This window comes from Amphimedon queenslandica, unplaced genomic scaffold, assembly GCF_000090795.2.
Source record: "Amphimedon queenslandica unplaced genomic scaffold, v1.1 AMPQUscaffold_13490, whole genome shotgun sequence".
Taxonomy (NCBI): Eukaryota; Metazoa; Porifera; class Demospongiae; order Haplosclerida; family Niphatidae; genus Amphimedon; species Amphimedon queenslandica.
In genome coordinates, this window is record NW_003546274.1 from 247,527 (window position 1) to 271,584 (window position 24,058).

The 24,058-nt window shown below is 37.3% G+C and overlaps 7 protein-coding genes across 8 annotated transcripts in view; 3 read left to right on the forward strand and 4 right to left on the reverse strand.

Annotated features, from left to right (window-relative positions):
* Window positions 1-54: 54 nt before the first annotated feature.
* On the reverse strand, window positions 55-1,868 carry LOC109580472 (uncharacterized). Its single transcript, XM_019993678.1, has 6 exons — window positions 1,767-1,868; window positions 1,598-1,714; window positions 1,470-1,548; window positions 1,333-1,417; window positions 758-889; window positions 55-526 (listed from the first exon to the last, which is right to left on the reverse strand). The coding sequence occupies exons 1-6, from the start codon at window positions 1,820-1,822 to the stop codon at window positions 141-143; spliced, it is 855 nt and encodes a 284-aa protein (XP_019849237.1). The 5' UTR covers window positions 1,823-1,868; the 3' UTR covers window positions 55-140.
* On the forward strand, window positions 1,861-8,889 carry LOC100639268 (UPF0505 protein C16orf62-like). The gene is made up of 31 exons (XM_019993672.1): window positions 1,861-1,916; window positions 1,964-2,057; window positions 2,104-2,322; window positions 2,388-2,483; window positions 2,529-2,559; window positions 2,622-2,827; window positions 2,883-2,967; window positions 3,092-3,169; window positions 4,402-4,498; window positions 4,831-4,972; window positions 5,017-5,094; window positions 5,148-5,270; window positions 5,319-5,477; window positions 5,580-5,660; window positions 5,755-5,844; window positions 5,894-6,037; window positions 6,100-6,185; window positions 6,235-6,315; window positions 6,391-6,454; window positions 6,732-6,830; window positions 6,890-6,967; window positions 7,023-7,137; window positions 7,314-7,370; window positions 7,607-7,689; window positions 7,740-7,807; window positions 7,853-7,922; window positions 8,009-8,036; window positions 8,097-8,218; window positions 8,310-8,350; window positions 8,461-8,566; window positions 8,625-8,889. The coding sequence occupies exons 1-31, from the start codon at window positions 1,903-1,905 to the stop codon at window positions 8,706-8,708; spliced, it is 2,919 nt and encodes a 972-aa protein (XP_019849231.1). The 5' UTR covers window positions 1,861-1,902; the 3' UTR covers window positions 8,709-8,889.
* A 73-nt stretch (window positions 8,890-8,962) lies between these two features.
* On the reverse strand, window positions 8,963-10,205 carry LOC100634724 (activating transcription factor of chaperone-like). Its single transcript, XM_003384465.3, has 2 exons — window positions 9,806-10,205; window positions 8,963-9,757 (listed from the first exon to the last, which is right to left on the reverse strand). The coding sequence occupies exons 1-2, from the start codon at window positions 9,969-9,971 to the stop codon at window positions 9,108-9,110; spliced, it is 816 nt and encodes a 271-aa protein (XP_003384513.1). The 5' UTR covers window positions 9,972-10,205; the 3' UTR covers window positions 8,963-9,107.
* A 67-nt stretch (window positions 10,206-10,272) lies between these two features.
* Window positions 10,273-13,745, forward strand: LOC100639396 (protein ecdysoneless homolog). Its single transcript, XM_003384502.3, has 13 exons — window positions 10,273-10,549; window positions 10,610-10,727; window positions 11,545-11,632; window positions 11,679-11,857; window positions 11,912-12,041; window positions 12,095-12,151; window positions 12,217-12,339; window positions 12,397-12,605; window positions 12,648-12,748; window positions 12,797-12,870; window positions 12,920-13,020; window positions 13,078-13,148; window positions 13,243-13,745. The coding sequence occupies exons 1-13, from the start codon at window positions 10,399-10,401 to the stop codon at window positions 13,626-13,628; spliced, it is 1,788 nt and encodes a 595-aa protein (XP_003384550.1). The 5' UTR covers window positions 10,273-10,398; the 3' UTR covers window positions 13,629-13,745.
* A 31-nt stretch (window positions 13,746-13,776) lies between these two features.
* Window positions 13,777-18,558, reverse strand: LOC100639522 (sorting nexin-29-like). Its single transcript, XM_019993684.1, has 12 exons — window positions 18,400-18,558; window positions 18,284-18,342; window positions 18,082-18,209; window positions 17,720-17,929; window positions 17,602-17,672; window positions 16,843-17,546; window positions 16,400-16,647; window positions 15,867-15,996; window positions 15,441-15,607; window positions 14,955-15,165; window positions 14,740-14,909; window positions 13,777-13,941 (listed from the first exon to the last, which is right to left on the reverse strand). The coding sequence occupies exons 1-12, from the start codon at window positions 18,404-18,406 to the stop codon at window positions 13,872-13,874; spliced, it is 2,175 nt and encodes a 724-aa protein (XP_019849243.1). The 5' UTR covers window positions 18,407-18,558; the 3' UTR covers window positions 13,777-13,871.
* A 49-nt stretch (window positions 18,559-18,607) lies between these two features.
* LOC100639646 (probable ATP-dependent RNA helicase DDX47) lies at window positions 18,608-22,919 on the forward strand. 2 transcript variants are annotated; one of them, XM_003384504.3, is made up of 13 exons: window positions 18,608-18,725; window positions 18,766-18,859; window positions 19,060-19,183; window positions 19,229-19,293; window positions 19,341-19,531; window positions 19,603-19,733; window positions 20,286-20,343; window positions 20,413-20,495; window positions 20,555-20,618; window positions 20,903-21,040; window positions 21,096-21,166; window positions 22,525-22,654; window positions 22,696-22,919. In XM_003384504.3, the coding sequence occupies exons 1-13, from the start codon at window positions 18,633-18,635 to the stop codon at window positions 22,807-22,809; spliced, it is 1,356 nt and encodes a 451-aa protein (XP_003384552.1). In that variant the 5' UTR covers window positions 18,608-18,632; the 3' UTR covers window positions 22,810-22,919. The 2 variants fall into 2 exon arrangements, with proteins under 2 accessions (XP_003384552.1, XP_019849244.1); XM_019993685.1 differs by having other exon boundaries at window positions 18,662-18,725; window positions 18,779-18,859.
* Window positions 22,869-24,058, reverse strand: part of LOC105316893 (tether containing UBX domain for GLUT4-like) — a 3,285-nt gene continuing 2,095 nt past the window's right edge. Inside the window, exons 5-10 of the mRNA XM_011412166.2 lie at window positions 23,898-23,961; window positions 23,758-23,830; window positions 23,555-23,697; window positions 23,448-23,510; window positions 23,191-23,392; window positions 22,869-23,141 (exon numbers count right to left, since the gene is read on the reverse strand). Of these exons, the coding sequence (XP_011410468.1) occupies window positions 22,958-23,141; window positions 23,191-23,392; window positions 23,448-23,510; window positions 23,555-23,697; window positions 23,758-23,830; window positions 23,898-23,961 (729 nt within the window). The 3' untranslated portion in view covers window positions 22,869-22,957. The remainder of the gene's footprint in view (window positions 23,142-23,190; window positions 23,393-23,447; window positions 23,511-23,554; window positions 23,698-23,757; window positions 23,831-23,897; window positions 23,962-24,058) is intronic.

Here is a 24,058-nt window from a genome sequence, read left to right on the forward strand (position 1 = left end):
AAGCTACTTGAGCCACGCCCATAACTTGACGCCCACACATAGAAATAAAATTCGTGTATATTGTGCTATATAAAATCATGATAAACAGTAATAAGAATTTAAAAAAGAGACACACAAACACACACACACCCCTCATTTTATTAATCATCATCTTCATAGCAGCAACAGAAGATGCACAGCAGTATGCAGCCTGCAACACAACACCCTATACCAACACAAGGCCACACTAGACACCACATCAGTACAAGCAACCAGCACCTTAAGAAACCAGTTCCTCTACAGTCATACCATTTACCACTCGTTGCCTCTCTATATCCGGTCCAATATGTCTTCCGGTGACAGCAGCAGTGGTAGACGTTCTTTGGATGACATATGCACTTGTTTTTGTATCTCCACCAATGGGGGTTATTCATATATTCTGGAGTAGAGGACCTGTTTCTTCTTCCGCCGTAATAATAACTATCATCATCACTGTATCTTCTGATTCCATTGAAAGAGCCTGTAGGCGATATGCGACCTTCCTTAGCTGTGTGAGAGGAGGGGAGAGAGAGAGAGAGAGGGAGTGAGTAAGGTATGCAAGAATTAGTAAATAGAGAAGAAATGAATGACCCGCCAATTACATAAAGCACAAACAAAGAGTAGAAAGGAATTTAGGGACAAGATCAAAGGATAAAGTGAATACAACAATCAAGGTATAGGCGACACATAAATAACAAAATTACTGATATTGTCAAGTTTACATAAACCCGACCTTCACCTTCAACTGGGACTGCTGGAGTGATGCTATCTATCTTTGGCAAAGGAGCAATGTCTGGTCCCAGGACGCGATTAGCTTCATCGTAAGCAGGAGGTAGACTGGCTGTACTGAATTGAAATTCTAACTGTTGCTCTGTAATAATAATAATAATAATAACAATAATAATAATAATAATAATAATAATAATAATAATAAATAATAATAATAATAAATAATAATAATAATAATAATAATAATAAGAGAGGCTATCAGTTCAGCATGCAACAATATTAAACAAAGAAATAATAACAAACAATCTCTCAAGCCATTTAGCATTTTGTTATTCTCAAGAGGCGTACAAGGAACAAATTAACTACTTTAAATTATTTATTTGTCTCCCAGGATCAATAACTATGTATTATTGAAAAACATTGAAAAACTTCAGTTTAGATATTTCTCATTTACAGTTTATACTTTTTCCTTCTTTCACTAATCACTGTTTGTTTAGACTGATCCATGCATTATAAGTTATGACATAAAGCATTATTATTAGTAGCATATATAATATATATTTATTTATCTTCTTTATTTCTTACTCTTTCCTAAAGCAGGAGTGAGGACTGTATCCCTGGCTAATGTAAAACTATTGACAGCATCAACTATACTAGTAAAAGACTCTAACTAAAGAGGATATGATATTCATAATGTATATAGATCTATTATATTTACTTACTTGTCCATCTAATTGGTATTGATTACTCTCATTCTTTCTAATCTGTAAATGCTCAATCGTTTCGTTTTCCTTTGAAAATCTAGCAGGAATTATTAGAAAATACCCCCCACCAGTTGCCAGACCCATACCTAGCCGAGAGGTAGTATTGATCCGATGGGGTCTTGTGTACTATGAAGACGTTGTTTTCAGTGCAATTTTGAAGCAAATCTTTCGCTCCTTCTGTGCTAAACTCTCCAAGATACCACCTAATGGTGAGAACTAATAGAGAGAGGCAGTAGAGACCTGTGAGACCCTCACCCTTGCTTTCTTAAGAGGTCATTTTCACTCTCTTCCTCCTCCTTCTGATCAGCCATTTTTAATTAAAAGGCGGAGCCTGGTTTTTGTGGGCGGGGTTTAATTTTAACTCTTCTTGTCACGTGATAAAAAAATCAAAATGGCGTCTGAATGGTAAGAAGCAATTTGAATTATCCTTTATCTCTTTGTTCCTGTTGCAGGAAGCCAAGAGTGAGACAGTATCAGTTAGAGACTAGCAGAATCGAGTGTCCGTTGGAAGACTGTCCTCCTGAAGAACATCCACTCAAAGCAATAGTGAGTTTATAAGAGCCACACCCACCCCTCACTCTCTCTACCCCAGGTCGTGGAGACCATACAAGCAAAGAAAGCAGACAAGAAGAGCAAGAAAGATAAAGATGAGCCAGCGATAGTCGACCCACTGAGTACAAAAGAAGAGATAGTAGATCCACTGAGTCAGGCATCGATTGATCCACTAAGCCAGGCTATATCCGATCCCTTGAGTGCAGTACTCACCGACAGTGTTAAGATAGGATCAACTTTTGGAGCTCCTGTGTCTAAGGTTTGCTAAAAAGGTTTTTTGTTTGGATTTAATGAGGATGTGTGTGTGTGTGTGTGCTTTCATAGGAGGAAGATAGGGATATAACTTTTGAGCCATGGTCATCAAAACGAACTGGGATACTTGAGAAATATACAACCTCAGAAAAGATACCAATCACAACCGTGAGATTTTTTATTATTTTAAAATTATGTTTAGTTTTTTGCTAGAGTTTCCTGTCTAACGAGGAACGTCAAAAACGTAAGAAAAGAAATTGAAATTATAAAATTAGTTTTGCTTTCCCTCTTTTTTCTCTCTCCCAGTGGAAACAAGAGCTACTGCTGTGATGGAGGCTGACAAAGTGAAGCACAGACTGGAGCAACTGGACGATTTGGAAGACGGTGGGCAGCAAGAGACCCTCAACCTCTCACAGAAGGAATACATCCGCAAGATTGACACCATGAACAGGTCCTTGACTGACGCCTGGCAGAGAGATCAGCGAGTCATGTCACTCAAAATAACAATACAGGTTAGTGACTCTGCCCCTTCTGGGACGAACCACTTTCGTGCTGTATTTTTTCTAGTGTTCAAAGTTGTTGGCTGACAATGGAGTCATTCATTTCTATCCTAGCAAGTTTGTTCTCATTACGGACATATTGGATAACTTTGGTAAGAATATGAAGGAGATTAAGTGAGAACGAGAGTGCTTTAAATACATGAAATACTTGTATTTTTGGAAAAAATACTTATCGAATTTTTGTATACTTATTGTGATTCTTTTTTTGATTTTTAGGTAATTTAGTTTTTGAAAGGATACGTGAGAAGTCGGCCTATACTCCTCCAAACTCATCAAAATCTATTGAATTGCCAAGTGAGTTTCTTGATAAATAAATATTTTCAAGAGTCTCAAATGTAGCTCAGGTTCAAAATTGATCTCATTAATTTTTCTCTGATACATGTACATGTTTTTATTGTTCTTATCTCTTGTGTAAAAGTTTGATCAGAGTTAGATTTTTAGAAATTTTTGAAGTTGCTTGAAAAATTGGACATGAGATTTATGTGATTTTCATCAAAATTGACCAAGAGAGAATTCTCAATTTTTATAATTTTTCTGATACATATACATGTTCTTATGTTGTGTAGCAAGTTTGAGCTGATTCCGATCAAAATTGGATTTTTTACAATTTTTTGAAGTTGCTGTATCTGCTAGTGCTTGTCAGTAAACATGCTGTTTAATTGGCCTCGCCTACGCGAGGTATAGGTAGTTGTTGTGTGTGTCTGTCATTCATTCATTCATTCATTCATTCTGTACAACTGAAATTTGTTTTTAATAAACAATAACTTTAGCACAGCGTGTTCTAAGCTCCTAGATCTTTCTTTTTGACGTGGAAAAGTCTTTCTTAACTGTTTTGTGTTGCTCAAATACAAGTGCTAGGTACAGAAGCTTCAAAGTAAGAAAATCGAGTAGTTGGGCCAAGTTCCGTTGTGTTGGCACTTTAGAGATAGCTGGTAGCATTTTTCAGTAGATTAGAACATGGCCTTCAAAAATTATGAACAGATTTCTCTAAATCTTACTTGATGAAGAGTTATACTTACTTGAAATTGTTGAGGTCACTCGTTTGTGCAGCGCTAGAGCAACAACTTGCTGGGTTATAGGTACTAAAGTACCTATACTATCTCAAATATACAAAGGCAGCAACTTTTTTTGTCAGCAAGTTTATCATATATTGCTGATTAGTAAAGGAAAAGTGAAGCTTCTTTCTCACATGGTCTTCTTGCTGCCACTCATTCCAGTCATGGAATGCCACACCTTTCAATCTACATGCATGGGAGGGGCTGGAGCTGCTTGCATGTATGTGCTGCAGTGCTGCTACTTCTGCATTTATTCAAGAGGAAGTGCAACTGTAGGAAGCTAGTGTTGAGCAGACTCTCTTCATGCTGATAATCAAACAGTTATTGAAGTGCGGGCATGCACCATAGCAGCTATAGGGGCGAGGCCATGCACCGTAGGTGTCTCGTTTACTTAGCATGTTTATTCATCACATGTAATGCTTACTTTATTATCTACTTGACCCCACGTATAATCTTCTCTCTTTTTTTTAGAAAATTTCAGTCCAGAGCAGGTCCCAGAGTCAGCCAAGGAAACCTGTCGCAATTGGTTCTTTAAGATAGCTTCCATCAGGGAGCTTGTACCAAGATTGTATCCCACTTATAGCTTTATGTTTTTTAAGTCCTTTCTACACTAGCATTTCTAATGCACATTGAACTGGTTTGAAACTGGATCCAGTCGTGGATTATGCCAAACCACCTCCATAGTGGTTTGAATGCCCATTCAATAGACAACCAATGGCAGCTGGATCAGAAATGCTATCAAAATGTACAAGATCCTAAAAAGAATCACTTGATGTGCTAAACCCAGTTCAAACTGCATTGCAAGTGTAGAAAGGCCTTTAAATCCCCTCACTTTCCCACCTTTTATTATCCTATAAATGATCCACACTTTTGTTATCCTTTACTGTCATTGCAATACAGTTATGTTGAAGCTGCTTTGTTGAACTGCTATCGGTTTTTGACTGATCAAGAGTTCACTCAAGCCCTGATCCGTCTCACTAAAATGACACGAGGTATCGGCGACCCTCTAGTTGCCGCCTACGCTAGGGCCTACCTTTGCAGAGTGAGTGTAACACTTCGTTATTTTCAGCTTTCTTCTCCTCTTAGGTTGGTCAAACTGTTGCCACTTCTGGTCGAGAATATGTTGTAATTAATTTCACGGACTATCTTAACACCTTTTCACAAGTAATTCCGCTGAATCCATTCCATTTACATGTGCTTTCTCTCTCAATGTGTAGCTCAATTCTGATTTCGTTCAAAACATTTTAGCCGTTCAAAGCCTTGACATGTCAAAGTACCTAAGGTTGTTTGTCCCAGCAGTTGAGTGGATACTCCAATGCGTGGCTCACAAGGGAACTGAGGTATATGAAATAAAAACAAAAACCAATCTACTATTCTTACTTACGTAGAAATTATTGGAAGAAGTCATTGGTTTGATTAAAGAGAAGACTTCCAGTGGTCTGGTCTACAATGCTCTCATTTCATCTTTTGATCCACGCTTCATTTCAAAAAGAGCACTAGAGTTTGCTGACCTCATAAAGGACTCTGAGGAAACTGTTGTTTCTAAAGTACACATGCAATGCTGTCTCTACGTGTATAATAATTACTGTTGATGTATAGACTGTAATGTCTTATACTTCATATTTTTATTGTGTTTTTTTTTCTTGTAGTACGAATTGTACGTGTCACTTGGGAATTGTGTGGTGATTGTTGATCCTCCAGAAAAGCAGAGAATGCCTTTATTGAATAATGTACGTGTGCCATATTTAAATTTTATCTTCCTGTACATGTACATGTACACATAATTTTCATCTTACATGTAAATTTATATACATGTCTATGTAGGTGTGGAAACCAGTCATGAAGTTAGAAGATCCCTCCCAGTACATTTCTTGTGCTCAAGTTTGGATAGAATATGTCGCCAAACATTTTACCGTGAGTGGGTGTGGTCACTTGTATATGTACATGTATCTCGTCTGTGTAGAGGAAAGAGGTCAACACGCTCCTCGGCGATATCATAAAGCACATGATGCCTGGCAAAGCTTTTGAGGATCATTATTCTGAGATATTATCAATCGTCAATAAAATATTACCTTATTTCACCGATTTCTCACAGCTATTTTCTATGGTAAGTGATATAATGTACTTGCATATTGTTATTATTTTTTTAATTATAATTATTTCAAAAAGGACAAATTCCTGCCCTACATTGATTTATGTCAGAAAGAATCTGTGAAAGTTGAGGCCAGTAAAAACATTGTCAGATCATTCACAGTGTAAGCCACACCCACTGCCACGCCCCCTAATTATGCTCCCTGATCCTAGTAAACAGACAACTGATACCAATGACCCGTTGATCATCAATGGAATGATGTATTTGTGTAAGATACTACACGATTCACTTGAGTGAGTTTATAATATTATTATTTTATTAATAATAATTTATTAATCTTTAAAAATCAATTATTAACCTTTCCCCAGTGCTATGAGTTTGAATGATGATAGGAGACAGATTAGTGAACTCATCACGTCATTTCTAGGAAAAGTAAGATATAAATATCATTGTATTTATAGTGTATAGCATGTCCGGCGGACTCCGGCCAAATTAAGACAGTCTTTGCCCCAATTTTTGAGCAAATTAAAAATTTTTTTTTAAACCAAATTTTGTTGGAATCAACTCAGAATTTTTATGCAACATACATGTACATGTACATGTAAGTACATGTATAATATGTATGTGTATTAGAAAAGCTTATGAAAATGAAGAATTGATGTCCTTAATCTTGCATAATATTATCATTATTTATGTGCTTTAATTGTAGATCAGTTTTGGACGAGACTTTGAACAACAGCTGAGCTTTTACGTCGAAGCTAGGGCAGCCTTCTCCAACCTTGACGCAGTATTAATCTATTTGGTTCACGTAAGCTATTGCAGTGATAATAACGAGTTAAACTCTTATTTGTGTATTTATTCTGTTAGAATGTTAATCTCTTGGCTATGCAGACAAGGCTACTAGTGAAAGGGAATCACAATAGAAAAACGGCTTCGTTTGTCAGAGTAAAGCGAAAACTGTTGATTGACACTAACTATTCCATTTTTTTACCATCTCTAGGCTTGCATAGCTTATAGTTTTATTACAGTTCCGTCGATCGATGCCATCTTGTATCGTCTTAATCTTTATCTTATTTCGGGACGTGTTGCTGTCGCTAATGGAGCACTCTCACAAGGTACCCCTACTAGGGTACTATAGTATATAGTATATACAGTATAATAGTAGTATATAGTACACTAGACTAAATGTCTATTTTAATGTAATTACTATAATGTCATTAATGCTCTTGGTCTGATTCATAATGTGATTTGCTATTGTTAATTTGTCCTTGGTTTTCCTGTTTATTGCTAGGTGATGCTTTTTTTAAGGCTGCTGTTACTGCCTTGAAAGAAGTTCCACAATATATGGGTGAGAGAGGGAGAGAGAGAGAGGGGAGGGAGGGAGGGAGGGAGAGAGAGAGGGAGGGAGGGAGGGAGGGAGAGAGGGAGGGAGGGAGGGAGGGAGAGAGGGAGGGAGAGAGAGAGGGAGGGAGGGAGGGAGGGAGAGAGAGAGAGAGAGAGAGAGAGAGAGAGAGAGAGAGAGAGAGAGAGAGGAGGAGAGAGAAGTACACATACATGTACATGTATGACTGTTTTCTTCTTTAGACATGGATCACAGAAGACAATCAACTGAGGATTTTGCTCAATCCTTCTTTTGTAATTTATTCTCTACACTCCTTGTCATTCCAGTTAGCTATCAGACCACATGACTCTCATGTGACTTTACTTATTGTCTTAGGACAATCCTGATAGAGAGCCACTCCTCCTCATTAGATCAGCTCTTAATTCATTAGAGGATTATAATTGGCAAGTTATTAAATATGTTTATAAGTAATGGTTAATTAACAACAGGATTGAGAATTCTGATACAAAGTACAAGGTGTACTCCAGTGCCATCTGTCTGCTGGCTGCTGTCTGTCAGGTAACTATTTTTAGTAACACTATGATGATGTCATTCTTATCCTGATAATGTGTGAAATATTTTTTCTGCTGATTCTGTTTACATAGGACAAGTATCTATACAGCATTGATAAGGGTGAGTGGAGCAGAGTTGGGAGAATTTAAAGATTATTTTTTATTTTGTTTTTTTTTTAAGTTGACAGTAACGATGCATTGTATTCCGGAGAGAAAAAGTTTACGAATGAAGTCGTGTCATTAGTCAGTAAATTATTGGCAGTTATTTGGAATCATATTAAAGGGCTTACATCTCCTGATGATGTAAGCATTTAAACTCTCTCTCTCTCTCTCTCTCTCTGTCCTTCTATGTTTATCTCGCTCATGTTATTACTGTATCCTCCTCTTTTTAAAGGCTAAAAGACAAGCAAAACTTGCTCTAGGATTATTTGCAAGGTAAAAGAATGAAATTATAAATTATGAAAAAGTTTGGAGTTTCAGAATGGAATTATGAATGTTTGAGAGTGGAAATATGAGATTCTATCTTAACTACCTGTTGTATGTAGGCTGTCAGTCCACTCTGATGTTACTGATCCTGCTGTGTCTAAAATGTTAGTCAATATATGGAACATTGCCCAGAGAGAGAACAGTGGCCTTAGTGGTGATCTACTGGTAAGCTACCCATACCCACCATTCCAAGCACGAGGTGTTATTGTTATCTCAACAATAGGCAAGAATTAAGTCGTTAGTGAGTGGGCGTAAGGAATGTGCAGGACTGGCTGGAATGCTGGCTGTACCCACGGACACATTTTAACCTATGAACTATTGCAAATGGTGTTTTTGTGTAGTATGTTTTTGTTGAAATATTCGTACTTGTGTCTACATTTGTGTTTTGTTTTTGTTTGCTGTTGAATACAAGTGTAGTTTTGTGTGTGATGTGTGCTATTTTGATTGACAATGCTCTCTTATTTGTATAACACAGACTTTATAAATTATGTATTGTATTGAATGAAAATATTATTAATCAAGAATCAAGAGAGAGAAGGGGGATTTAAAGTCAATAATAAATACAGTTATGGTAGCAACAGCAAAGAAAATGGATATTGGATAAATAAATTAAAAAGACTAAGTTTATAATCACAGCGAGTGGAAGCAGCATGTGTATGTGTATGATTATGTGTGCCAGTTATTCAGTAAGGAAAGATAAACATGTTTACAGGTGTATGCTGTTGTATGGTAAAGTGGGCTCAATCCCTTTGGCCTGACAAACTTCACCCCACAGTCTCTTCAAGCAGTTGATCTCGGCAGTTATCGAATCAACTTCCTCCTTTAGCTCCTTGTTAGATTGGAGTAAAGCCATCTCCTGCTTTGTCAAGTTATCGAGCTCTTCTCTTTTCTTTTGCCTGTACCTAACTGCAGCAGTCTTGTTTTGTTCTTTCTTTCGCTCTTTCTTGTCCGTTTTTGACAATTTGCTCTTTCGTCCTCCTCTGCCCTGTGGAGTACGCTTTGGAGTGGGTGGGATAAATTGTTCAGGAGCTTGTTTTTGAGGCAAAGAGGGAGTGACAGGGAAAGGGGAAAGAGGAGGAGACGAGATAGGGGTGGAAGATATCGAGGATAAGTGTTGTGTCGAGTCTGGAGTGGCCGTGTCTTGTAGAGAAGAAATGATGTCGTTGACCTCTTGTTGTTCAGGAGGAGAGAGGGCACTGCTGCCAGTAGAAAAAGAGGAAATGGGAGAAGAGGGGAAAGAGGAAGAGGGTGTGTCCAAGAGAAGGTCCTGGGCTCCAGTGGGATTGAACTCAAAGAGGTCAAAGTCTTGATATGGTGCAGTGAAGTTTGACCAATCAAATGGCGTAGAAGTGTTATCTGAAATATAAATTTAAATTAATATCATCAAAATTTTATACCACTCACCATTGTAGAGGAGTGAAGAAGGGCAGAAAATTTCCTCATCCTTCAATTTGGTGCTGTACTGCTCAAAGCCCGTCTCTCCCTCCTGCTGGTAAAAGGAGAGGCCGAAGGGGAAGAGCTGGTCCTCCTCATCTGGGAGAAAAGGTCCGGGATAAGTCATCGCGGTCATCTTGTATTTTTCTGCTTATCTGCTTTCGAATAAGGGTCTGTCTTGGTATTAAAAGGGTTTCCATTTTAACGAGGGATGCCATTTTCAAGGCAGTAGAGAGCCGGAGAGGTTTCCTTTTTAAAATGAAGAGAGAAGTAAGAAGAGAGACTCTTCTTCTATGATGCCATCGCTATCTCTCACAGAGACAAAGACGGGGCGAGAAAGAGAGAAGTTGCTTGAAATTAAAAATGAATTTCCTTAATTGCTTTCCTTATAAGGAAGACGTAAAGTGGCTGATGCAATATTTGATGATATTCATGAGCACGTGCTAAGCGACGGGAAGTAGTGCTAAAATTTGGTTGGCCAGTCAAAGTGATGAATATTTAATTAGATTGAGCCCAGCCAACGCCCTTTTAAGGGGTGGAGCTAAAGTTGCACACGTGACATCATGAGTGAAGACTTTGTTCAATATCGTCTCTTTCCTCCTGTTACTCGAAAGGATTTGACTCTATTAGCTCTAAAATACAGTTCTGAACTCGAAAACTTATCATCAAAGCACGTATGGCACTATCAGTCATTCAATCTCTATCCAGCACCAGGTATGTGTAGTGTTATGATCGGTCATGATACATTATGCCTTGTAAAAATTTATATTGTAGATGAGCTCTTGCCTCAGTTGGTGGGATGTACATGTCATCGCGGTAACATAGAGGATGAGTGGTTTATTGTGTGGCTTTTGTTTGAGCTGTCAAAGAAAGAGAGAGACCTGGTCATTAGGTGAGGGGGAGGAGGAGTGGTTATCTCTCATGCTAAGTGATCTTTTTAAGTCTACTAAAAAACATGCTTCATGATATGAAGCAACTTTAAAAATTCATAAAAATCCAATTTTGATCAGAATTAGCTCAAACTTTCTACACAATATAAGAACATGTATACGTATCAGAAAAAATTATAAAAATGAAAAATTCTGTCCTAGTCATTTTTCACAAATTTTGGCAAAAGACCCTGTACTATAGTACAGGGACTTTGGCCCAATTTTTGAGCAGCTGTAAAAATTTGTAAAAAATTCAAATGTGATTGGAATCAGCTCAAACTTTCTATGTAACATAAGAACATGTATATGTATCAGAAAAAATTATAAAAATGAAGAATCCTGTCCTAGTCATTTTTGGCAAATTTTTGCCAAAGACCCTGTACTATAGTACAGGGACTTTGGCCCAATTTTTGAGCAGCTTTAAAAATTTGTAAAAAATTCAAATATGATCGGAATCAGCTCAAACTTTTTATGTAACATAAGTACATGTATATGTATCAGAAAAATTATAAAAGCTGAGAATTCTCTCCTTTTCATTTTTGACAAAATTTGGCCAAAGTCTCTGTACTATAATAGTATAGGGACTTTGGCCCAATTTTTGAGTAACTTTAAAATTTGTAAAAAAATCTAAATGTGATCGGAATCAGCTCAAACTTTCTATGTAACACAAGTACATATGTATATGTATCAGAACAAATTATAAAAACTGAGAATTCTCTTCTTGAGCACTATACTTTGCAAAGTCCATGGATTGAGTGGGTATTTATGTTTCTATTTTAGTATCACTGATGATGACGGGCAGTTTCTATTAATAGAATCAGCTCATTATTTACCTAAATGGTTAAAACCAGAAACAGCAGAAAACAGGGTAAAACCTATATTTGCTTTTAACTGGTTCTTGATTTTTTTCACAGGTGTACATTCAAGGCGGAGTTTTGCATGTAATACCTCAACCACAGACACCAGGGGAAGTCAGTCTTTTACCTGTGACCACACCCACTTTATCAGAAGGTGTGGCACTAATTCGTAACGATTCTATCAAAACAGTAGCATCTGAATCAATACAGCACTGCATTCACAAGAGACTAAGCAAGTATGCCAAGTGAAAACACTAATTATTAATATCTCACTCACTCTCTCTTTCAAGGTGTCCTCCTCCACTGCAAACTTCTCATGTATTCCTTCCTTTGCCAGTGGCTCATTTATTCTCAATTGATAAACAGTTAGTCGTGTCGTCAGCTCATGCATTGATTGAGCGAGACAAGCAAGACATGAAAGCAAGTTTACTCAACTAGTATTACCAGTTTGACTGGTTTTTATGGGCATTTAGGTTGCAGTTAAGTTGGATCATTTTTCACCAATGCAATATCCAATGGTTATGTCTGATGTAAGATTTAGTACATACATGTATGTGTGTATCAAACTATCAATATTATAATGATGGATTAATAGGTTCAGATGCCTCGCTTATTGTATGCGATGCTTTTACGTGAAACTGTCTCTCCTGGTCCCTCTACCGCTGGGGGTCAATCATTTGATCTTTCTTTAGCATCGCACACTCTTGGAATAAAACTAGTGAGTTAAGGAAACTAGTGAGTTAAGGAACTATAATTCCTCATCTTCTTCCCTTAGTCTTATGGTTTAGAGATACTGATATCAAGATACGGTTGTGGCTCTAGCAATGGAGGTAGTGGCGATAGCAGGAAATGGCTCGAATTTATGGCTAGTTTAAAGTTGAATGGCTACTTTGGTGATGAAATTGAAGGCTCAGCACGATATCAAGCATTATTTAAATCAGCTCGTGACTATTATAATAAGAATATCAGTGATAATGCAGAGAGGTGAGTTAGCATTAGATTATACAGTGTTTCAACCATGCATAGCTCTGTATTGGACAAAGCAAGCAAGGAAGCATGCAGTCTTTTATCTGATGGAGCTTGGTCTGAAGAGACTTTTAAGAACAAGACTCTACGACCACCAGATGGTATTAATAAGAATACTAATATTATTATTATTATGTCTCCTTTTACAGATGAGAGCTGGCTGAATGTCAGTGAGGAGCAGTTGGAGCAGCTTCTTGAAGAAAGAGCTGGTTTTACTCATAAAGTAAGTGTTTTAGAATTACAGCTACATGTATTCGACATTTTTTTGGCAGAATAAAGAAAGTGAATCTTGCCTGGGGCTAGAGGAGGCTAGCTTTGGAATAAAGACTTTTGTTGATCATGTCTCCTCTTTTGATGGGGCAGAGTTTCCCTGGTAAAAGAACTTGCATGATATAAGAATTGTTTTATTACGAGTATTTTGTAATAATAGGTCAGCTGATAATACTCAAGGGGTGAGTATTGATGGAGACGGATTTATTGAGACGCTTGAAAACATGTTAAGTGAGTTAATGGTGGTGTTAAGAACTAGAATTATTACACTGTGTGTTATTGAACAATTTTGCATGTGCAATCTCATTTTGTGCATTTTTAATAGACAAATTGCAAGAGCCATCAGATGATGAATATGAAGAAGACATATTGTCAGATGATGATATTATAGAGGAAGATGGAGGGAGTGAGGGTGAGGATATTAAAGACTTGATGGAAGAAATGGACAGGGAGTTAGCCAGTACCACTTTAAGTGATAGCTTCAGGAGAGCACCCGAAGAAGGAGAGGAGGATAAAGAGAAATCAAACAGGCAGGGAAGTGCTGGAGAAGAAGATGGAAAAGAGAACCTCCAGCCTCTGGATATTGATTATAATTTGCTCTCCAATCTAATAGACTCATACAATGAGAGCCTTGGGCAGGCTACACCGTCTTCCAACATGCTCAGAACTTTAGGAATATCTTTACCATCTGTAAAACAATTACAAAAATGATTACTGTTGAAGCTTTTAATGCCTCCTATGCAATACTAGCGCAATGGCAGTGTGGCAATTTTTCATTTAAAAAGAAGCTATCTTTCTGTAATATTTTAAATCATAAATTAATCATCATAATAATAATCATAATAATAATAATATCCACATAATATAATAACATTGAAATTAATATAATACACACAAATTATGCAGCGGTGGATGATATAAATTAAAATGGATCTCTACTAATAATTAAAACAGTTATAGCCCACTGTATGATGGAGAGCGTTGAACAGGAACCTTTGGCTGACTAGAAGCAACAGTACTGTCACTACAAGGAGATATCATGAGCATTACAATGTGGACATTCTATTGAATTACAGCAAGAGTACATAAGGCCTAAAGCTGTATCGTTTTCTAAGTATTATGTCCTCTTGGTTACAGGCAGCAGAAGCACAAATTTTGGCCAGGAAATACATGTACATGTACAATTGTTATACAGTCTTGGCTATGAGACAATTCTTAACTTTATTGTAAGTTATATTATACTGATGCATATACATGTCAGACTTGGGTCAAATACAACGTGGAAGTATTTAAATACAAATACAAATACTGTACAAAAACAAAAATACAAATACAAATACTGTTTTCAGCTTTGTATTTAAATACAATTACAAATACTGCATACATGTATTTCAATTACAAATACAAATACTTTCTTCTCAAGTATAGACAGTTATTAACTACGTAGTTTTATGAATTAATCAATCAAGTAAATTGAAAGCCTCTTTTCATTATGCATGCATGTATAATCAATAATATTTAGTTATAGTCATGTATTGCATTTAGTGAACGTTAGTGTTTCAAAATTTTGTCACTCAAACAGCATCTTCATCCACATTGAAGTATTTTAAAGTATTTTGCTGTATTTTGAAATACTTCCCTGCTGTATTTCAATTGCAAATACAAATACTTCCTGTTGCAAAAACTCAAATTACAAATACAAATACAAATACTTTCAAAAGTATTTAAATACGACTAATTACAAATACTATTTGTATTTGACCCAAGTCTGATACATGTACATGTACATACAGTTTTAAATGACTTCCAATGTAAAACTCACTCAAAGAAAGGTAGGATTTTCAAGAACTGTTCCTTGCTCATCCCTTCAGTGATGAAGGCCGTATTGACACGACCATCTCTTCTCTTGATGACAGGCTGAGAGCAAAGATCAAGGACAGACCTCAGATACTGCTGGAGCCTCTTCCTCCTTTCCTCTATCACCTGTGAGCCCTAAGAGACATTACGTAACTACCGATTATAAAGATACTACCTCACCTTGTTCCTAATCGCTTTCTTTGGTGGGAACGTAAAGTCTTCCATGCCTTGAAGATTCTTGAGCAGTTGCTTGTGAAACTCGTACATTTGAGCATAGCGCCTGTACACGTTCCATTCCTCACTCCCCAGTTTCACATACACTTGGTACGCATGATGTGCATCTGGTCCACGCCCACGCTTAATCACAGATGGTATCCAGACCTCCACGGTTCTAAAACAACAAACATGTTAGTATACTGTATACATTTAAATTTTCAAGTGTTTAGCATTTTGTTTTCAATGAAATGTGCTCAAAAATTAATATTCCTGTGAGCTAATTTTCGTGTTTTGGCCATAGTCTACATACACTAGAATGGCATTAGAGGTGGTTTGAATTTTGTGGATTTAAGGTGAGCACGAAAATAACGAAAATTACCACACCACGAAAATTACCGCATATATGGTGTATAGATGTACATATACATATGCATCATTCATGGTACTAACTTAGCTGGTTCCAGTGCTTCCCTTGGTAGTAGATCAGGGGATACAGGCAGTGGTATGTTTGCCAGTTTGAGTGTTCTCACTAATTTAATGATGATGTTGTTCTTGGTCTGAGTCGACTTGTGTAGGTGCTCGTTAAACTCCATTAACTCGCCGTACATCTCAGCCATCTGGACAGGAAGAAGAGACAAGGAAATGACAATATTAAATTACTACTACTAATTTTAAGCATTTTTATACGCAGTATTAAGGTTTGGCTCTACTAAATTTAACATTTTTCTTTAAGTTAACTATTACTATATATAATTAATAGCATTTATACTGTATGGTATTGTGCTTTTCATTAGGGTTTTAAAAAATCCCACTAAACTTTACGTAGTCATATTACACTGCAATATATATGTACATCCAGTTTCTTGCTCCTCTTACTTCTACTAGCTTTTTGCTTGTTTGCTCACTCTCTGTCTCTTCGTCTCCGTCTCCTTTTCCTTCTCCTCCTTGCTGCTGCTTGACCATTCCAACATATCTCTTTAGCTGTTCTCTCAATAAGTCGTTTTCTCTATAAAAACAAAAATTATTAAAAATTTATAACTCAAGCATCTTCCATCAGAATCAGCTCAAACTTTCTACATAGCATAAGAACATCAATATGTATCAGAAAATGTAATAAAAATTTGGGGTGATTTCAGAGCCTTTGCTTTTTTTAATTTTTTCATTTTTTAATTGCTCATAACTTGAAAATTATCAGCTCAAGCTTTCTACAGGGAATAAGGACATCAATATGCATCAAAAATTGTAATAAAAATTTGAGGTGATTTTGGAGACGTTTTCAGAAAAAAAGTACCGTGTATTTTTCAAAAAATTGATATTAAAAAAATGTCATAACTCAAACTTTCTACATAGCATTAGGACAATAATAAAACCAATTTTAGGTAAAAAAAAAAACATTAACAATATTTCACCTTTCCAGTGACTGCTGCTGCTGGGTATGTGCTTCATCTGTGCTATTCAACTTCTGCTGAACTTCCTCCAATTCCTTTTCCAGGTTCTTAACCCTCTCTCTCTCCACATTCAGTTCCTCGAGTGTAGCTTTCTGTGACTCCTCTATGCTCTCCTTGCTCCTTGCAAGAGCTCTGAGTGCTTCTTTCATTTCACTTTCACTCATCCAACCTCCACCACCACCTCCTCCACTGATTTCTGTTGGCATAACCTGACGTTAGGAATAAAATACACAAAAACAGCTAATGAAAACTAATCAGTAGTTTTATCAATAATGCTAATAATAACATGGGAGAGTAATTCGTATGCAATATAATATGATAAACTAATTGTAATAGTAGTAATAATAATAATAATAATGATGATAATAATAATAATAATAATAATAATAATAATAATAGCATACCGTGGGTATTGGTGAAGGATTGTGAGATGAGGGTAGAGACTGAGTGGCCAGGAGTGCCCCCTCCAATGCATTGAGGGCAGAAGAAGACGAAAATGACGAAGGATTGAACAGAGTTGTGTATCCCATCTCGTCAGAATAACTATGAACACTATCAACAGGAGAACAACTCCCAGTTCCCCCTCCCCCTCCTCCTCTGTCATCCTCTCCCTCCTCCTCCTCTCCTTCAGGGGATAGACTAGGAAAAGGGTAAGCCACACCCACAAGAGGCCGATCACCATACTGATGAGTGCTACCTGAAACTGGACCAAGATTACATACATCACTAGGTAGAACAGACTCGGGGAAAGGATTAGTAGGGGTGTCAATGTCAAAAGGATTAGTGGCAGTGGGGGTCTCATCAAACGGATTGATGGGCGTGGCTTGATTGATTGGGTTTGTGGGCGTGGTCTGATCAAGTAGGTTAGAGTCCGGAGACGGTGTCTTTTTCTTTTTCTTTTTTCCTTTCTTGTTGCTAATGGCGACCACGTCGTCATCTTGAGGGGCGGAGCCCATTCTCAAAGCGAATGATGGTTTAATGGAGGCGGCTACCACAGAGGAGGAGGCTGGCTGTAGGGCGGAGTCAATTCGAGGAACCTCAAAGGTCTTCAAAGGAGAATTGAGATAGTCGACGTCAAACGCAATAGAAAATATGATGGAGCTAAGACCTGGAAATGAAAATATTTAAATAATTTGAGACATTATGGGGGAGAAGAGGCTAACCAGCAGCCATGACTGGTAGCATTGTCCCCCTCTCCTCGTCCATGACAAACGCATGAGGCTCGTAATGGTTTCTAAAAATAGAAACTAAGAGGTTGTCGTGACAATAAACCACACCTACCTCAGGTGATTACGATCCGAGAGCAAAGTCTGCATGTAGTTTTCTAGCGTTCGCTCATTGATCGAGCCTCTAAGCCACGCCCTCCCTCTTCCGATATCGGTAGTGATGAAACGTAGACAGGCAAACCTTTCTTTCTCCTCACTGCTAAGTAATGGACGAATGGCTGGCCAGAAGGCAATGCCCGTAAGATTATCGACCTTACCAAACCCTCTAGAAGGAGAGAGAGGAAGGAAGAGAGAAGAGGAAGGGAGAGAGTGAATAGAAAGGAGAGAGCCATTATTAAATAAACAGTAAGGGAAGGAAACATGAGATAAAGAACAACTGTCATAACTGTATCAATTTATGATCATTGTAAAGATTACAATAGCTTAGTTGTCTTTGGTTTTTTGAACCCATGACTCAGGACAGCCTCCCATTCGAGGCAGAGGGTGTTGACACGTAAATCGCTCTCACTGGCTACCTCCTGCCTCGCACCAAAATGAGTCTGACACTGTAGAGAAAAGCAAGGGAGGGAGGGGGAAAAGAAAGATGGTCATTAATTTGAGGTTTTTGCATACTCAGCACCTGTTTAACTGCATCCAACAATCTGTCCTGCAAATTCTGCTTAATTGAGTTTTCATGACCTGCAATAAGACACAACACTTAATAGCCACACCCATTAAGAAATGCAGAGCCCTTACCTTCCATGGCTAGGGACTATGATCCAGTAGGACATAGTCCAATAGGAGAGGATAGTAGTGTCTCTCTAAGGGCTACTCCAGCCACTCTAGCTCTCGTCTTTCTCTTGTCTTTGATTGTTTTTGTTGCCTCTCACTGCAGGTGTGTCACTGGAATACTTGGAAGTTAATGGGCGTGGCCGAGCGTTACAGTTTTAAAATTATTTTTCCTTTCGTTTAATTAGAGGCATAACCACATGGCATCAGCTGAAGAAGACACTGAATTGTCTGGAACTGAGAAACAAATTGAAGAAGATGGAAAGAGTGAAGGACTCACCTTCTCTGACATAGTAAACAGTTGGTATGTACTGACCCTGTTCATTTTCGTAGGGCATCACTTCAGTTTTGTGTCAATCATGTGAAGAAATGGGCTGGACCACTCCCACAGATATACAGAGAGAAGCAATACCAGTAGCACTGGAAGGTAATGACGTATACTTGAAATATTTCATGGTCCAAAATTATCACAAATTAAACCAATAGATATAATTCCGTGGCTTGTGATTTGGGCAATTTTTGGGAATTTTTTGCCGTATTTAATTTTGTGATTTTTCATTGAAATTTTGGGCTAAAAAATTTTTTTTGATTCAATAAATTATTTATTAAAGTATGCCCATTGTATAGGGAGGGATGTTATTGGCCTAGCAGAAACTGGATCCGGTAAAACTGGTGCTTTCTCTCTTCCAATTCTCCAGTCGCTATTGGACACACCCACTAGACTATTTGCACTTGTTTTGACACCTACAAGGTAGGTGTGTCTCAGTATCACATGACGCATGTACAGTACATGTAGGGAATTGGCTTTTCAAATATCGGAGCAGTTTGAGGCTTTGGGTGGTAGAATAGGAGTCAAGTGTGGTAAGTGAATCCACTACATATGGAGAGTCTCTCTCTCCCTCTTGCAGCTGTTGTAGTTGGAGGAGTGGACATGATGACACAGGCATTGGCACTTGCTAAGAAGCCTCATGTTGTAATAGCAACACCTGGCCGCCTTGTTGACCATCTGGAGAACACAAAGGGGTTCTCCCTTCGTTCAGTAAAGTACCTAGTGATGGACGAGGCTGATAGGATTCTTAATATGGATTTTGGAGAAGAAGTAAAATGATTTCAACTCTCTTTTTTTCTCTTTTTTTAAATGAATTTTTGAGTTTTTTTTTTCTAATAAAGGTTGATAAGATATTAAAGGTGCTCTCACGGGAGAGAAGGACTTATCTTTACTCTGCTACAATGACAAAGAAAGTTCAGAAACTTCAAAGAGCTTCACTGCATAATCCTATAAAGGTTGAAGTATCTACAAAGTGAGTTTTGATTTCTATTAACTTAAAAAATTCATAAAAAATCAAATTTTAGTTGGAATAAGCTCAAACTTGCTACACAACATAAGAGCATGTATATGTATCAGAAAAAAATTAAAAAGCTGAGAACTCTCTCCTAGTCATTTTTGGCAAAAGTTGGCCAAAGACCCTGTACTATAGTACAGGGACTTTGTCTCAATTTTTGAGTAACTTTAAAAATTTATAAAAAAATCCAATTTTGATTGTGATTAGCTCAAACTTGCTACACAGCCTAAGAACATGTATATGTATCAGGAAAAAATTTTAAAATGGAGAATTCTCTCCTAGTCATTTTTGGTGAAATTTGGCCAAAGACCCTGTACTATAGTACAGGGACTTTTGGCCTGATTTTTAAATAACTTTAAAAATTCAAATTTCATCGGAATCAGCTCAAAGTTTTTCACAGCATAAGTACAAGTATATCTATTAGGAAAAAGATATAAAAATGGAGAATCTCTCTTCTAAATTCTAAATTCCTAAATTCTCTCCTTTAAATTCATATTCATGTAAATACAGGTATCAGACTGTCGATAAGTTACAGCAAAGTTACATATTCATACCAAGCAAGTATAAGGTATTGTACATCATTTCTCTCAACGTCGTGAAGTTATTCTCTTTTTTTGAATGAATGGATGTCCCTCAGGATTGCTATTTGGTTAGCATATTGAATGAGTTTGCTGGTAACTCCTTCATGGTTTTCTGTAGTACATGTGCTAACACACAGAGGTGATGCGTAGACCTATTATTCATTATATGTGCATGTATTTTTAATCCTCTTTCTGCAGGACTGCAGTTATGTTACGTAATCTCGGTCTGCCAGCTATTCCACTTTATGGAAAAATGGCACAAGTACAATAACATGAAAATACTGTATCCTCTTTAAAGGCCTTTCTACACTAGCACTTCTAATGCGCATTGAACTGGTTTGAAACTGGTTCCAGTCATTCCACACCTGATGTGCATTGACTTCAATGCATTAACCACCTCCATTTGTGGTTTGAATGCGTATTCAATAGATAACCAATGGCAGCTGGATCAGCCGACTTCTGGAACCGGTTCAAGTGTAGAAAGGCCTTTAGTCTTTTTTTTTATCTCTCATATCCTCTTTTAGTTTGTTTTTTTTAATCTCTCAGATGAAAAGGTTAGGAGCTTTAAGCAAGTTTAAGTCAAAGTCCCGCTCCATCCTCATAGCGACTGATGTTGCCAGTAGAGGGCTGGATATACCCCACGTTGATGTGGTCATTAATTTTGACATACCAACACATTCAAAAGTGAGTTTTAACAATTTAATTTTAGACTTATATTTATGTTTGATTTTATTATTAGGATTACATTCACAGAGTCGGACGAACTGCTCGAGCTGGTCGCTCCGGCCGGGCCATCACATTCGTCACACAGTGAGGCTCAAATTATTATTATTATTATTATTATTATTATTATTATTATTATTGCAAAAAAGAATTAGTTGGGCCATCACATTCGTCACACAGTGAGGCTCAAATTATTATTATTATTATTATTGCAAAAAAGAATTAGTTTAATGAAGGAATTAGTTTATTATTATTTTAAAATAAACAAATCCCCTCTTCAAAAGTTGCTTTGACTGGCCCTAACTACAGTTCAATAACACCATTACCAGGCTCTGATGTGGTCAGGTGTAGCTCCTAATCCTGCAAGGAAGCAACTGTTGTGGGCTTGTAGCCATTGGAAGAGAGTGATTCATCTTTTATTATTAATTCTTGCTACACCTACTGCACTATGCATACGCCTTTGGTAGCTTTTGATGTTTCAATGGATCAATGATGGGTACAATTTGTGAGTGCATGCCCAGTTAGCCTAAACAATTTAATATTATTAAGGATTGGGCCCTGAAGCTGTTGACAAGCTTGCATCAACAATATCGGGATTTCCAGTATCGTAAACAAAATTAAGAATGTACTACATGTAGTGTAGTGTAGTAGTAGAGAGGATGCATGCACAAAAAGAAAATATGCAATGTATGTTATCCACCTGGTGGACTTGTACTGTATACTAAATGACGCCGTACTTGACATCATGTGCTGTATATGTACTTTGTTGTTGTCTGGTGACTTGTAGACTGGTGCAAGCCAAATAACTCCATACTTTACATAAGGCCTTTTCACACTGGCCAAAGTAATGCGCATTGATGTGCATTAATCGTGTTCACACTAGAGTGGTTTTGAATTAATGCGCATCACTCTCACTTCACCTCCAGAGGTGGATTGATGTGAAGTGATGTGAAGTGATGTGAAGTGATGTGAAGTGATCAATGTAAACCAATGGCAATAAGAACACAAAATAATACATAATTCAGCTGCTAGTGTGAACACTATGAATGCACATTATTTCAGCTGTATCATAGATATGTACCAGATATGTTCCTGGTACATATCTATGGCTGTATCATCAAAGCGCTTTGAAAACTGCCAGTGTGAAAAGGCCTTTAAACTGATGGCAACAAGAACACAAAATAATACATGATTCAGATGCTAGTGTGAACACTATCAATGCGCATTATTTCAGCTGTATCAACAAAGCACATCAAAAGCGCTTTGAAAACTGTGCCAGTGTGAAAGGGCCTTTAGATAAGTCGGTTTCAAACCGCATTGAAATTGTTCACACGTAAACTGGTTCATTTTTCAAACCGGTTTCAAACCACTTTGTGGGCATAGTGTAAATGGGGCTATATACTTTAATTTGTGTATAGTTTTTTGATTGTTATTATTATTTTTAGGTATGATGTTGAGCTCTATCAGAGAATAGAGTCTCTTATAGGTAAGAAGCTACCTTTATTCCCGACTGTTGAGGAAGAAGTACTGAGTCTGGCCGAGAGGGTAGCAGAGGCACAGCGATATGCTAGGATGGTAACAGTGTTTGACCACACCCCCTAGTAATTAATTTGTAGGAGATGCAGTCCGAGGGAGGTCGGAAGAAAGGGAAGGGTAAGGCTGGAAGAGAAATGGAGGAAGACAGTGAAGAGATGGAGCTACTCCCAAAGAAAAGAAAGAAGAGAAAATAGTGAGATTATATTAACAATAAACATTATCATTGTAAAGAGTTTAATGAATAATAGAAACCTGACAAAATCAATACTTATTGTATATTTAATACTGTTTGAATACTGAAAAACCGATAATAACAATATAACTGTGTCTACTATAGCACTGCTACTTTTGTCCAAGTTTCAACCACTTTGGTATTTTCTTGCCACTCCCACTAGCAGCAGATTGACCACTCTCCCTTGAGGCCGAACGATTACTAGCATTAGCTTCAGTTGATGGGCCAGTTTCTTTTAATAGAGGATCATTATCTTCACTAGAACCACTTGGGTCATCTTTTTTAGAATCACTCCTAAATGAAGGGAAAAAAGCATAATTTTCACAAGTGTATTTCTGATTACCTTTTCAGCTGTGCAACTACTTCAGCTTTATCAGCAGTACTGGAGTACTGACTGATACTATCAGCAGAGAGGATAGGGGAGGAGTCACCCTGCCCTCCTCCCTCTTCGTTAAATCCAAAATGAATATTGGCACCAGGAACAAAACCAGCTTCACTCAATGTGAGCCGTCCGCTCTTTAAGACTGTCTTAGGAGGCGTGGTATCTAGTCAACAATAAGAGGCCGTGCTATGTAGCTGACATTGTGTCCTTAAACTCACAGAGATGAAACTTGACTTGAGGATTTGGCAAATGCTCGCGAACAAACAAGACTAGAGCTCTCACTAAAGAAAGAGTTAAAAACAGTTTTAAATGAATTTTAAAATACCTGGTTCTTCGGTGTTAAAAACTCCCTGGAGTACCCACTGGTCGGGGAATATTATTCTGATCACAGTCTGACTGTAACTACTTGACTTTTTAAGCTTTTCTTTTGCTGCTTGAGTTAGCAATGGAGCTTCATTAAGCTGCTTACTGTATTGATATTTTATTAAAATATTAATACAATGTAGACTCTCTCTCTCTCTTTCTTACACTTGTTGTCTCAAATCATGCTGTATCTTCATTGCATCTTCTATTGTCACTTTAAAGAAATCATCACTCACTTCTAGAGATGCAAGTACAATGTATATAATAATAATAATAATAAGGTTTAGAGTCAAATCTTGACTCACCTACATTGGGTGTGGCTGATACAGAATCAAGGTGATAGATTACTGTATCTCGTGAGCAAGGATCCTATTGAAAATTATTTTAAAATTATCATTATTATCATTATCATTATTATTATCATTATCATTATCATTATTATTATTATTATCATTATCATTATTAT